The 15,100-nt window shown below is 53.9% G+C and overlaps 1 protein-coding gene across 2 annotated transcripts in view; it reads right to left on the reverse strand.

Annotated features, from left to right (window-relative positions):
* Positions 1–215: 215 nt before the first annotated feature.
* Positions 216–15,100, reverse strand: part of Tafa1 (TAFA chemokine like family member 1) — a 395,319-nt gene continuing 380,434 nt past the window's right edge. The window contains exons 4-5 of one of the 2 annotated variants that reach the window (XM_058573026.1): positions 6,424–6,548; positions 216–1,315 (exon numbers count right to left, since the gene is read on the reverse strand). In XM_058573026.1, the coding sequence (XP_058429009.1) occupies positions 1,298–1,315; positions 6,424–6,548 (143 nt within the window). In that variant the 3' untranslated portion in view covers positions 216–1,297. The remainder of the gene's footprint in view (positions 1,316–6,423; positions 6,549–15,100) is intronic. The other variant, XM_046425704.2, reaches the window with a different exon arrangement.

Consider the following 15,100-nt stretch of genomic DNA (forward strand, 5'->3'; position numbering starts at 1 on the left):
CCCTTTGGGGGGGGGGGGCGAGTCCCTGTGTACCACCCAGTGGCCCCTGTGGAAGTCCCCTGTGATCTGACATCCCGTCTCCCTGGGTGAGGAGGCCGAGGAGACCCGAGGCGTGACGGAAGGCGAGACAGGAGTCCTGTGTGGCGTGCGCCTGAGCAGGGCACCCTCTGGGCCTGGTTAAGGCTCATTCAGTGACAACAAACAGCAGAGGGCACAGCAGGTGTAGAAAGAAGTTCTCTACCACTTTAATTGGGCTACCCAGCACTGGTCACACAGGTCATTCAGGGGCCCAGCTGCTCGCACGCAGCCCTCCCACCTCGCCCACAGAGGAGGTCTGGACACTCCAGGGAAAAGCAACCCGGACACAGGAGGAGGCGCCCGGTGCAGCCTGCCGCCACGGCCCTGGTGGTCCGCGATGCCGGACCGCGGGTGGGACCACAGGGCGCTCCTGCAGGCTGGAGAGCGACAGGGAGCCCCCGGACGCTGTAGTTCGGGACCTGTGAGTCCAGGGCTCTACGTCCTACCCGCACTCTGCCAGTTTTAACAGCAGGTGGAGCAGCTCCCGCGAGAGTCCTCCGTTTCCCATCAGTGGAAAAGCTAGTAGTTCTGGAAACGGTCTCCTGGAGAGGTTAGAATGGTTATCATGTATCAGCTGGATATAAATAGGTTATGTACGCCAAGCTTGCATGCTAAGATTGCACAGGGCGGAGGGCAAGAGGACAGGGCGCTGCGCGGCCTCGGCCGTCCAGCAGAAGCGGGAGGAGGCCTCCAACTCAGGGCGGCCTCGAGCCTCGGACTCCCAGAGTCCACCTGCAGCCGCCTCTCAGGGTCACTGCTGCGCTGGATCCTCAAAAAGGGCACGTCTTCCTCACCAGTGGAAAAAAGAAACGACAGACCAAACAGAACCGACAGACCTGGGGGACTCAAAGGGGCACAGGGCCGTCTCACACTGGGTACTGCTCCTTTCTCCAAGAGAATATAGAATATTTCAAAATATCATATATCTATGTACACCTATATTTCAAATGGTACAAAGTCACTGTAGATCCAGGCTGGGAGAGAGGCGGCCATTCTTCCTGATCCGGAAACGTTGGGCGGAGGAGGCCTTTCCGAAGCTCTCTCCACCGTGCTGCCAGGGCCCAGTCCCCTGGCTAGGGACGCTCCACCGCGCACCGCCCTTCTCTGCCCGCCAGAGTGCGCGGAGGAACTCCATTTGGCTTGAGAGTGTGTAAGACGTGTAAATTCTCAGATGCGTGTTCCCCAGCTCGGTTTTCCTTCTCGACAACGAAGGCTTCTGTTAGGTTCTTGGGTGAATCTGAAACCAGAGAGAGAAGACGTTTCAGGGAGGAAGGTACAACCCAAGGGGACAGGAATGGAGCCAGCGGAAAAGGAGGACCCCTGGGCTCTAAGGCACTGGGCCTCAGGTGGCCCGAGGCCTCCCATCCTAACTCGGGAGAGCGGGGTCCTGGGGTGAGCAGAGCAGGGGACAGACCCTGTGTTCCCTCTATTCATTAAACCCACTTTTTGTCACAGCTGAGGAGGGACGTGCGGCTCAGTGTACCCGGGACGGGCTTCGCAGGGGGGAAGGCCATCTTGCTGCCCAAGGCCCTGTCCTGCTCTTGCTGTCTTGGATTCATGAGTCATTTCTGAGCCAGGGCCTGCATTTTCATTTTGTCCTGGGAGCAGTCTGCACTTCTATGATGACAACCTGAACTTGTCACCTGGCCTACCGCTGTCCCTGAGGGGTGGCAGGAGGGACAGTAGGAACACAGGGGATCCCTGTAAGGCTAGGAACTGTCCCTCAGTGGCACAGTGAAAGGGCATGAGAGCAGACTCCTGTCCCTGCAAATGTCACCGAGCTACCCCAGTAGGGATCCAACGGCTCAACGGTGCAGACGCCCTCGTGCACTGGGGACCCCTGGCTGGGCACGCACATGCCGACCCTAACCGGGCTGAGGCCTCTTCTCCACGGTTCTAGGCTCATCATTCTTAATTCTTCTTTTTTTTTTTTTCAATATTGATGTTTTAGTTGTCGTTGTCAATACTTCATTTTTATTTATTTATCTTTATGTGGTGCTGAGGATGGAACCCAGGGCCTCTCACGCGCTAGGCAAGCGCTCCACCACTGAGCCACACCCCAGCCCCCATCCTTAATTCTTTACAGTGTCAGGCGCTGTTCTGGGTCCAGGAGTGGGAAAGGGGCTGGCCAGGAGCAGAAGGCAGGGGGGGCCACACATCCGTCTTCTCAGCTTCTCCTTATCAATAGCGGGTCCTCCACGGTGGCTTCCTATTCTCCTGCGGTCTCTACCGCCTTGGGTGAACACTGTCTTCTTTTTATCCAAAGGAGAGAGGAAATGCCATTTCCAAAGGTGAGCTGAAATCGCCTCTTTCCTCCCTGACCCAGGCCCTCCGCCCTCCCCTGTGGGTCACACCCCCAGCACACCCCTGAGACGTCCGGGCACGGAGTTTAGGGAGCAGAGTTCGAGTGGGTTTGCCGACTAGCGAGGGACGACTTCACTCACACCCGGGAAAACCTGCAGCCCTGTGAACTGCTTTATCCTCTGAGTCTTTCGGTATTCTCCGTGTCTTTCAACATCTCTCCCTTGTCCTTCAGTTCCTGATCCTTCTTGATCACGACTGATAGGATTCCTTTAAAGACCTGCCTCTCTTTCTAAAGCCATTCCATGCAAAGCGGGCTCTCGGGGCACCCTTGACCCGGTAGAAGAACCGGGGAGAAGATCTGCACCTGTCAAAGCTGGTACTTTGCCTTTCGGTCAGACAGACACACACCGTGTGGTCAGAGGTTTGTGAGCTCACACTCCCCACCGGGGGGAGGCCAGAGAGAGTGTGGACAGAGCAACAAGTTGGGTCGGACAGACAGGGTCACGGGAGACAAGACAGCCCTGTGGTCAGCGGGCACTGAGCTCGCAGGGCCGCCGTCCATCACTGGACGTGAGTTCACACTGTGCACTAGCTGCCTGCTGTCTCCCGGGTCTGAGAGACAGCCACATACCAGATGGACCCTCCCCAGGTGCCACACGGGATCGAGTTCTGCTGCTTCAAGGTGCTGAGTGTCTTTGCACGTGACTTTGGTCTTCTCCTCGTTTCAGCCCCTTCCTCTTCCTGCCCTCAAACAGTGGGTCTTCCGTTTTGGGGTGGAATCACTACACTGTCGTCGGACACCCCAAGGTCCACTCTCCTCTGAGGAGGCCTGTCTTCACCGTAAGCACTTGTCCCCCGGGCCCGAGGCGCAGGCCCCTCCTGAGCACGCGGAAGTGGCCTGTCGGGCCGTTTCCTCTGCTCTCCTTGTTTGTTAGGTCATTCTAAAGAGAAGAAAGAGCACTGGGTGTCTAGGCCCACGGGAAAACGTGTCCCGTCCACGTTAGGCCCGTCTTGCTGCTGCGCACCAGCACTGCCGCGTGATGAGGCCACCCAAGCAGGGACTGAACAGGACTGAGCAGGAACAGGGCTGCCATCGGGTGGGACACTTCGCCCGAGTGCCTGCTCCTGCCCAGCCTGCGGGCTGCCCGCTCTGTTCTCTGCAGACGGTCTTGGGAAGGTCAGTGAACCCCGGCTCCTTCCTGTCCACCGCATGGAGGGCCTCTTCTCTTCCTGGGGCGTGACGCTTTGCCTACGTCCCCCTCCGCAGCCCCTGTCCCCCCCTGTGCTCTGCTGCCACCCAGATCCAAAGTCCAGATGGCTTTCCCTGAGACTGCGGCCTGTCACCTGGGCCAGTCCCTACTCCGGGGCAGCTGATGGTTCAGACGAAACACCGAGTCTTTACTCTCCTCCTGCGTAAAGACCGGAGCATGAAAATCGGGCCATCTTTGGCTTCTCCCCATTTCCAAGGCTTCTGAGAGTCTGTGTTGGGTGGTTATTTGGGAAGGGAGCTACCAAGCAGGAAGGTTTGAAAGTCCTAGGCAGCTTTCAGGCAATCGTCCCTACACGGGAGGCACTTTACAAACACCATCGTGCAAGAGAACTCTGCCACCATTGAATGACCTGGTGTCTTCCTCAACCCTGTCTTTCCTGTTCTTTGTTCCCCCTTGAACCTGCTTTCTGCATCTGGTTTTCCCTTCTATCGTCAGAGTAATAAAAATAGGTGTGAATAAACTATTCTAAGGGGAAATTACTAAAGGGCACACTTGAGATGTGTGTTCTCACGTGTGTCCCGGTGCAGGCCCATGTGTGTTCTCATGTGTGTCCCGGTGCAGGCCCATGTGTGTTCTCGTGGGAAGAAACGCAGTGGTTCAGAGAAGTCAACGTCAATCTGCTTTCCCACACGTCAGGCCTCTGTTGACCTGGGCACGCGCAGAATCCGTGGCTCTCACGTGTAATATCCAGACTTAATGGGTGCCTTAGTGCTTAGAACCCTGTACTTCATCATGAACCTCTTGGGAAGGTCAGGGGAAAATGGTCCCAGCACTGGAGGTCCCTCAGGGTAAAGAGGCACATCTGTCCCAGGGTCCCCTTTTCCTGTCTAGAGGTGGACTTGAGGACTCTGGCTGGATGGCAGTCGCTCACTGGGCTGCAGAGTGGTCTCTTATTGCTCTACGTGGAATGGTCTTCGCATCAGGACAGGCACATCTGCTTGGTTCAGACCCTCAGGACCCGACGGAGTTCCCGCACACCCTGGGTGGCACGAGGCCCACCTAGGGTGGTAGGAGCGGGGGCTGCATCCTCCGTCCAGGGTGCCTTTGTGACACCCCGATGGTTTTAAGATCCACTCTACAGAGGCCAAGTGAAAGGAAGTCACACGGTCACAAGAAACACACAAACAAACAAATAAAAGCAGCAGGAACACTTTCTGGATTTTTTTTTCCCATTTTTTGGTTTGCTCCTGTTTGTTCCTGAGTTTCTCCTCTATCTTCCGGAGGGTCTCCTGCTTGGTCTCCCCAGTAAATCCCGAAACCACCTGAGGGCCTTGCTTGTCTTCAGGGCGATGGTGTCTAGAGACACCCTGAGATCATGACTTACCTTGGATATGGGCGACCGGTTATCAACTGGAATGGAAAATAGAGATTTTGCAGAAAACACACCAGGAATCTGTTTACACCAAGGGAATGGAATCCCAGGAATAAGGCCAGGATTCTGTGCATCTGGAAACAAACTGATTTGTGAGGAATCTGCAAACTCTTTGGTAAAATCTTCTCCAGGCAAAACACAACCAAAAGGAAACCAGACTCCAGCAGCTGATCCAGAGTGGGATTTGCAGGGGGCAGGCACAGCCAGGCTGGGTTCCCGATGATCTTCTGCAGGTGTTCCAGCAAAACCAGCCATGCCAGTCCTCCTGGGCCACGCAGGTGCAGGCAGATGCACCTTAGCACACTAGGAGGCTCAGAAATCCCACCAGCCACTGGCAGGGAGAGGTGGCCGCTTCCCGGGCAGCGTGGCCAGGGCCGGCAACTGAATTCCATGCGGCGTTTCCATTATTTTATATGTGAAGGAATGAGCTTTTATAGAGCACTGCATGCCATTATTTTTGTATTCTGCATCACAAAGCTGCACAAACCAATTTGATTTACTGGACAGATGATACCAAGTGGTTCATGGAGATTAATGATACAGCGGTTGGAATCAGAGACGTTCTTTTAAACTTCACTCAGCTTTTTGGCAAACTAAAAGTTCAACATACTGTGATTTAAAGCTGGTGGAGATTGCTTTAAAAAATGCCCCAACAAATTAGAATATGCTCACACACCCTGCATATCAGGGCATGTGGTGTACATGTGCCCTCCTGGTTGTTAGAGTGTCGTGGGCGCTCAGTGGTGAAGAGTCACTGTTCTAAGTGTCCCATGCCCCTCCCACCCCACCTCCTTTAGGGATCCAGATGGCCAGTCCCTATGGTAAGCGCTAGCCTAACGGGCCTCTCCCCTCTTGCCCAGCATCTTGGCACCAATGCTTGCGGGTTGAATCGCCTCGCCCTACAGTGGTTGCATATTTTGAAGATCACTCCTGATTTAGCCAGGAAAATCAAGGAAGATCGTTCACTTTGCAAAAACCTTTTTAACTTTTCTAAAAGATCATCAAAGAATTGCTTTAAAGAACCTTTAAGAAATGACTGCACTCGAAGGCAGACCTTTGCAGCCGACCGGCCATCTGGATAGAAGGGGAGAGGCGCTTATTTAATTAACATTCTGAGCACCACAGACGTTGAATGGATGATCGAGCACTAAACTCTCGGCTCCTCTTCCCTCTGGCTAGGGCCGCCGGGCTTTGCTTAGGAGAAACACGGGACAGCTCAGTGTGGACAGGCCAGGCTCAGTCTCCGGCTCCTTGAACCTGGCTGAGTGTGTTTTCTCTTTTGGACACCCTTCCTTCACTCCCAAAGCTCCTCTGGGTGCTGTCTGCACAACAGGCAGAGTGTAGACGTCACACGCAGGGGACGTCACATGCAGGGGACATGGAGATGCGAGCACTCACCCTTGTGGTCTTGATCTTGTTGCCTGTGGCGCACATCCATCCCGAGTTGTCGGGGAGCGTCTTGCACTCCTCTCCCTCCAGGCAGGGCTCCATCTCACACCACCACTTCCCGATCACTATGGAGGCTGCGCAAGAACAGGAAACCAGCGTTGGCAACTCACCGAGCAGCTGGCCCGACGCTGCGTGCCCTGTGGGCTTCAGTGCTCCCTGAAGCACAAGTCCACCTTCATCCCCCTTGACCAGCTCAGAAACTTCGTCAGGGAAAACGAGATCTTAAGGTCTGAGTATCAGAATGCAAATAGGATTTCCTTGTCTGGTGTCACCACGTGGTGGCTTGTCTCCCTGTAGGCTGAACGCCTGGGGAAAGGGCAGGCTCACCTGTGGGGTCGCCAGGGGCATGGGTGTCACTACCTGTGCAGATCGGGGACCTCGTGCTATTCCTTTCAGTGGGGGAGGTGAACAAGTAAGTGTTCCTGGGAATGGTCACCGTACTTTCAGCATCGGGCTCTTCCCTTAGCCAAGGTCCAGCAAAAATAAAAAATGAACTAAGAATACAAAAGCAGAGTTGCAAAGTAGAAATCAAGGGTAAGAGCCAGGTGGGGTGGGGCGAGACTGAGGATCTACAACCCGGGAGGCGGGGCCGCAGGGTCCCAAGTCCAGGCCCGCCTCAGTAACGTAGTGAGACCCCGACTCAAAATAAAAACATGAAAAGGCCTGGGGATGTGGGTCAGTGGTGAAGCACCCACGGGTTCCACCCCCAGCACAAAACAAAAACAAACTCAAGAGTAATAATGACTCAGAGTCCTCCTTTACAGGACAGTTGCTATGGGTCGTGGGTGCCGTGGTCTGACACGGCGTGGGTGGGCTATGAGAATTGAACCCCTGATAGAACAGCCCCGCTTCTCAGGGTGACATCAAGGATGGACATTAGGAAGCTGGCAGTGAAGGCTGTGTACTTACTCACATGCATGTGGTGTGATAATGAGTCTCTAAACCAGTGACTACACCCACACTGTACAATCAAGAAGCTCACACCCTCCTTAACACAGTGAAATAAAAACCACTTCTTTCACTGTCGCTGGTCATTTCCGTGGCTCCTCAAGGGGGTAGCTCCTCCGGACCCGCCTGGCTTCCCCTTGGCCACCCCCGCGTGGCCGCCAGCATTGTTCTGCGGCACTTTCCTGCTAGTTTCACTTTGGGCCAGGGCCCTGGTTCTTGAAGCTCACCCCCCTCCCTCTTCACAAAGATGAGCGTCTGCCGTGATGTCGGAATCTCAAAGCCACGAAGAAGAAGAAGCCCAAGGAATCAGTGTCACGAGGATCCATAGTGGAGTGAGAGGGGTGGACACCACAGGGAAGTGGCCACCGGCCTGCCCCCGCGAAGGGACGGGACTGCTAACCCCGAGCAGAGCAGCCGCGACGTCATCTGTACCAGGATTTCCCTCGCACCCGTCGCCCGTCCCTGGGAACTCAGTGCTCTGAGCACTATTGTGTGCAGGATCGCGCAGGCCGGCCGTGTCTGCTGTCACTGAAGCAGCGGTTTAGGGTCTTCAGGGTACCTCTGCCATACTGGATGCTCATTTCACACAGACCGAGGTGTGCCATGCAGCTTCAGGCGGGTGGCACCCAACATGGGGGGGGGGGTGAAACCTCGTGCAGGTCTGCAGACCCAAGACCACAGGATGCCCGGTCCACACGGACAGGAGCAACAGCAGACACACCTTCTTCTTCTTCTTTTTTTTTTTTTTTTAGTCTAGTAGCAGGCCCTGTCTCTGGGCATGGAGCAGCGGACGGATATGGCCATGAAAGGACTTGGGCGGTGTTAGACAGGAGAGGCACATGTTTTTTTTTTGGCAGAAAGAGAAGCATGTATTGCTGAAAGGGAACGGTGACTTCTGGGGGCAGGAGGTGGACGTCAGGCCCTGGCAGGGTACTGAGAACCTACAAGCCGTGGCTCCTTCCCGCGGGAGCTCAGCGAGAGACAGCCTGGCTGCATGTACTTCCCATCCTGGAGCTCTCCTGACATCTCCACACTGCGGCCTGGGCAGAGCAGGAGTGGACCCTCTGCTGCGGCTCTGAGGGGGCCCCTGATACGGCAGGTTCTCACTCGGGTGCTCTCTTCCTCTCCCAGGGAGGCAGGCCGAGGAGCAGCCCCTGCCAGAGGGTGGCCTGCGCCTCCCCCTTCGGACGGGCTCTGCCCCCTCCTTTGGGCCCTCTGCTTCCTCTTGGAGCTGACCTACTTTGTTGCAAGCTAACAGAGCAGTTTCCCCATCTCCTAGGCATTAATATCCCCCAAATGAAAACGCAGGCAGGAGGGGAGAGACATCTGCAGAGCCCCGTGCCAACTTTAATTCGGCTGTAAAGGTCCGCTGGCTCTGGGGGGGGGGCGGGCTAGCTGAGTACAAGCTCCAGTCCTGCTTACAGCATCTAAACACTCACATTGCAGCGGCCTCTCCCAGGGTCCATGGCGGGGCACACTCGGGCTTATTACGGTCGTTTCGTTCCTGCACCGTGGCTGCCCTAAATATGCCACTCCATCAACACTGTTGCTGTTTATGCCTTAACTGGTCCTGTTACCCTGTGTCTCTCTGGGTCCCAGGTCAAGGCAGTCTCCAACCCCAGTTTTCCCATAAACTCCTCCGTACCCCAATACTTTCTAAAAGAGAGAGAATCTCAAAGGTTCTTTTTCTTCTCCCCAACTGGAAGCTACCTAAAATCTTCAGATTTTTGGAAGAGGAACGATCTGTTAGATTTAATAAAATGAGCCAACGTATCAATGTTATTTAACTGTTTTTATGATTTTTTTCTTATGGAGATGCTCATAAGAATACAAATGTAGATAATTATCGAATATCCTCCATCATAATAGTCAATGCGTTAAGGAAACGGTAACCAGCCCTGGCTGCCTCTTGCTGACCCAGAGCCAGGTACTCCCAGGGCACCTCTCCTGCACAGCGTCCCTGCCCCTGTGAGGTGGTGGCTGCTAAGTGCCCACTCGCAGGTGTGGAAACGGACCCACAGCAGGTGACCCTTCCTAAGCTCACCCAGGTGGGAAGCACAGGATCCACACTAAAATCCGGGGCGGGGCCCTCACCCACAAAACCCCGGCTCTGTGCTCAGTATTCAGAGAACTTAAAGAATGGATTCTCTGTGCTGTGTGAGTGTCGAAGACACATTTCGTGCCAAACACAAACACGTGCCTAAAACAAAAACGTTTGGTTTCTTGTGAAACCAACTTTAAGAACGTGGAGGCAAGAGTCAGACTATCACACTTGCTTTCTTCCTGGGCTGAGCTACACGTTGGGAAGCCGTGGGAAACTCGTGACGTGGACCCACAACTGCTGCGACGGCTTTTTACGCTCTAGAAGAACTGAGTTAACTGAATGCCAGCTATAGATCTGACTCTCCCTTGTCTGCAGCGACTGGGGAGGAGGATCCGTCCGCTCCTTCGTCTCCTGGGAGGGACCATGTGCAGGAAATGGTGGATGTTCCACTCCTGCAAGAAAAGATCATCTTCCCTTGAGGGAGCTACAGAATCTCTGAAGCCCCCTTGATCATGAGTCTGGATTTCTCCCTTACGCCTGGTCACGCTGCGGTACAGCAAACCAGAGGCTGGGCTGTAACAGGAGAGTCACCCCACCTCTCTGGGCACATCTGAAGCACAGCAGAAGTCCTTTTATTACCACTGTTACTTTTCTCGTTCACCCATGAGGCATTGTCCGGGGTAATACAGCCAGATACCAAGAAGCCGTGGGCCTGACAGAGCCAGCATCTGCAGGCTGCAGGCCCCGGGAGCTGCAGGCCCGTCCCACCACTTCAACTCTTGTCTCCGCAGGGAGCACGCCAGTGGGCGGGAGGAGCGGGCTCCCAGGAGAGGGGGGAGCAGAGCCCCCGAGACCAGAGCGTTCCCGAGAGCAAGGAGCTTGGGTTTCTTGGTTCTGCGGGAATGTGGCCACCGGAGATTCAGGACCTGGGTTCTGTGAGCAAAAGGAAGACAGGGCTGAAGGGGGCGGTGAAGACACCTTGGGCAGTGGTGTGCAGGACGGCCTCAGGGAGGAGCTGGCGGGGGGGGGGCAGTGCAGGGCCTAGGCCTTCCCAGGAGGAGGCCACGGCCTTCCCAGGAGGAGGCCACGGCCTTGATTTGCACTGGGACTGCCGAGGACAGAGGGGAAGCCCATGCAAGAACACCAGAGGGCACGCTGCACGCAGCCTCCCACCATGCTGACCCCTGCCCACCGGTGCCACGTGGGCGCTCCTGGCAGGCAGGTACCACACTACGTCTGGGACAGACACGGACAGCCCGGGACAGACAGGTCGTTTATGAATGAAGGATGAAGAAAGGAAACACAGGAAGGAAAGGATGGTGGCCGTAACCGGGGGGTGGAGGGTGTCATGGAAAGTGCTCTCAAGGCCCAAGTCGGGGTGCAGCATTGGGAAAGTAAGCATCAGCTCCCACCGTCCCCGGGGCCTCTCCCCGCTGAGGCTGCACAGAGCACACTCCCTCCACGCAGACAGGCAGTTCTTCACAGTGCTGGGCACCAAGGTTGTCCTTCAAGGTCACGCCCAACTCCCAGCCGGCTGCCATGGCCTGGGGAGCCCCAGTTAAGTGGTGGAACACGACCCTGTTTGCATCCCCAGGAGCCAGAGCGGAGCACATCAATCAGGACAGACCTCCAGCCTCATTCATGTGCACCCGGCAGGACATTCAAGCAATGGCTGAACTGTACTGGAGGAGGGGACCCTTTCCCCAGCCCCCCTTTTGTACAGGTTGCTGGAATAGCTGTTATGGTGCTTTTCTCCAGACAACCCACGGTGACTTCCTGCCTGTTGTCTTTATCAACGCAGAGAGAAAACCCAAGGCCCCGAACACCTTCCTGCAGTCGCTCCACAGCTGCCCACGAGCCCACATTGATGACCTGATCCAGAAGGGAGGCACCGGGCATCTGCCAAGCCCTTTGGCCCTGCGTGAGGGACAGGAGGCCTGGGAAACTGCTCTGCCCCTGGTGGAGGCACCGGCCTTGACTCTGGGTCCCTGCCCTTCCAGGGAGGATGGCTTTGGAAAGTTGCTTAGCTCAAGGCTGGGTTCCTCGATTACACAAGAAGTTATAAACATGACAGTGGTCATTATGAATTTTAGAGGAAATAAGGATTTAGCACGAGGCCTAGTAACTGGGCACTCAGCATTTTGCTATTGTTTATCCATGTACCTGGTATCTGGCCACGTATGCATCCACCTAGTGACCTTCCTGCAGAGTCAACACCTATTCCACACAAGATTATCCTCATTCTGGGGTGCACACATTTATTTATTAATTTTTTTTTACAGATTGTATGTGTTTCCTTATAGGTTCTGCAGTATACTCTAAAGACATACGTGGAATTAATAACTCATGCTGGGGTCGAATAACATTGCTTTTATTCTACAATTCAGTTCTCGGGCTTTTCAAACAGAGGGTGTTTTACCTAAATGAGGGTGTAGGTGACGGTGTGGGCTGTGAACAAGCAGGATTTAAGATCACAAGGTGAGCGGTACTTTCCTCAAAGGCTTTTGGAGACAAGTGTCATATTTTATGCATTCAAAAGCTACTCGTTAACTGCTGTGCCGGACATAGCCTAGAGAGACCCAGTTCCCACTGTCCGTGACCCGAGTCTCCAGCAGGGATACACTGAATGTGAGGATCAGACACACACAGCGAGGACCGTGGTGTAGGAAAAGACTCAGGTGGGAATCAGCAGGTGGATCTGATTTGGATGAAAAGCAGGGACCGTGGGGGGAACAGAGTTCCTTACTGATGAGACAACTTCACCGTTAGGTCATTCAAACAATGGCCTCTTAAACCAAGGAAGGGTATGCTTTGTAAGATAAAAGGCCAACTGCACACAGACATTAAGGTGAGTCGGAGAACAGCGAGGCTGTTCCTACTTCCCACGGACTGTTCCGGACTGTGTGCTCGCACACAGGGCACTTGGACAACAGCTGTCTGCTCCAGGGACAGGCAACTCCCAGGAAGCGTGCTCAGCGGGGGGAGCCCTCCTGATTTCTCTTGGCCTGGACAGCTGGCGTCAGGCTGACTTCACACCAGCACCATGGAGTCCCTCTGTGGACCCAGTGCCAGGCGCTGGTCTCGCTTTGACCGAAGGGAAATTTTTATTTTAGAATTAAATTGAGCAAATGTGTTACTGCATTTGGGGCATATGACGTTCAATAAATGGTTAAGAGGAGCCCAAAGAACCACACTTTTAAGATAATTCTACTACATACCCCTGCATATTCAAGCTTAGCCTTCCACATTTACAATACGGAAGAGTAGCCTAAAGTTCATGCTTGATGGACATTTTAATTTTATTGAGGGGTAAATATTTCTGATATTCTTCATTTCACCAACCATAGAAAATTTTAGATTTTTCCTCCTCAATTCTAAAACGCAAGGTATATTGTTTTCTAACACTCAGGACATAGACGTAGATATCAAAAGGGGAAGAACATCAGGCAGGGTCCCATTGGGTTGAGGCACGTTGGTACGTCGGGAGTGTTTTCCTACAACCTTAGAACTGGCTCTCTGGAGGAGTATGGTCCTATATGTTACTTGCCCAATTTTAAAAAGCACTTCATCAGAGTGTTATTAGGTTCATAATATGGTTTTTTCTAGTGTTGCTGCAGATTTACCATAATCAAATGATGTCAGGTAAGTACCTTTTCCACTTTCATAGGTAAAGGAATCACTTTTATAGTTATCGATATATATTAAAAAATCTCACTTTTGGCTCATTCCACTTTGCAAATGATCCCAAATATTGAATTATGCCCAGGAAATTCCTGGCATGAAGTTTGTTTGCAGAACTAGTGCTCATGGCCTTCGCGGTAATGGGGAAGGGTGTGCTGATTGTAAGGTCTTTCATTTTAATCTCTCTCCCACTAGAGAAGATTGATATAAATAAAATTTAAATAGAAACCACATTTCAGATGCCAGCCGTGAAAAAGACTTTGTCAGCCCTAATGAAAAGGTATCAATTTTCTCTACTTTATTCAATAAATGGTGAGTCATTTTCCAAATGGATTAAAGGAAGGTTCACACTCCCCGGGAGAAGCTCTTAGGGCTGATGGGGGGAGAGACGGGGGCATGCAAAACCTCTGAGGCCACTTCAAATCTGTAAAAATTGATACCAGCTGGGGTGGCAGTGTCCCCAACCCTCAGCTCACCTGCTGCCTGAGAAGCCATGTCCTGGGGCGCTGAGTGAGACGTGCCATTCTCTTATTTGATTAGGATGTCACCAAGGCTGAGGGAAGATGGCTCAGAGCAGGAGCCCTTGGGAGGGTGAGGGGACACAGGCGCTCCCGGCTCCCAATGAGGGGCGCACCTGTCTCGTGACACTTGTGAACGTGGGTGAAGGCGTTTGATAACACGAGAGGACGAAGAGATATAAGACCCACCGTGTGCTCCTGCCGACTCGGGGGAATCGGGGCCGTCAGCTTTGTTGTGATTAATTGCATTTCAGAAAACGCAGCTTGACTTTCATGAGGAGCTTCCGTGTGTAGCCCACGATCACAGAGCCCTCAGATCTAATTTGATTTGTGCGTGTTTGAAAAAATAGCAAAATGATTATTTGTTGCTGGGTTATTTCTGTAACTTGGCAAGAAGTGCACGGCATGTCTTTGGAGTGAAGATACCTTTGCCCACCGAGCCCTCGCGAGCACACACAGGTGGATCCATCTGACGTGCATGGGAGCAGGCAGGGAGCCGAAACCTGACTGAGACACAACCACTGCGATCGCTCAGTCCACTCAGCAGCTGAGACAAACCCCCAGGAGCAGGAGGGCTCTGAAACAGCAGAGATCATTCCCACCGTTCTGGAGGCTGGAAGTTGGGGGCCCAGCCTCTGGGTGCTGGCCTCAGCCAGGGAGGCTTCCTGGTTCATCTGGCCACATCTCCCTCAGAAGGGAGAGACAGGGTGGCACTTTGGGGTCTCTTCCATGATGGCACCAGTTCTGCTCATGAAGACCCCACGATCTGTTCACCCCAGAGCCTCTGTGCCCCATGTCCTTACACTGGTGAGACTTCCACAGATGAACTTTGGGGGACACAAGCGTTCAGATCACAGCAGCAGCCCCTAATCAGCCTTCCTGGGCTGCAGCTCAAGAGCCCCAAGGCTGGGTGCACACACCCCCGGGTCGGCTCACAGTACTCGGGAGTGGAAGAAGTTCTGATATTTACAAGGAACTTTGGTCCCATTGTTTGTATTCACTGGTTAAACCATGAAAGACCCAAGGGAGGCTTTGCGGACTAACAAACATCAATCTGAAATGGTTTTGAACTCAGGCGTCATTTTGGCCTATCCAGCAATAACCTACTGTCTTGTCCCCACAGGGCATGTGGTCGACTTCTGGGGACACGTCTCTCTCTCTGGCCCTGTGACCTAGGCCCGGCCTCTCTGCATACTACTTCACCTTGGCTCACTGAGTGGCCCATAGTGTGTGAACCCAGGTCGGGAAGGCAGCTCTCTGCGCTCCCCGAACTGCTTGGCTGTGACCTGAGCATGACAGCTCCCCCGAGAGGGTGCTGCTCGGGAGTCAGGGCAGACACCAGGCAGCACAGCCGAGCACAGGCTTTCCAAGAGGATCCCTGGGCCCTGCTGCACTGAGTACCTGAAGCTCAGTGGGCAGCTGGACTTTTCTGGCG

The sequence above is a fragment of the Marmota monax genome, unplaced genomic scaffold (assembly GCF_021218885.2).
Source record: "Marmota monax isolate L192 unplaced genomic scaffold, Marmota_monax_Labrador192_F-V1.1 WCK01_AAM20220418_F8-fsc00028, whole genome shotgun sequence".
Classification (NCBI taxonomy): domain Eukaryota; kingdom Metazoa; phylum Chordata; class Mammalia; order Rodentia; family Sciuridae; genus Marmota; species Marmota monax.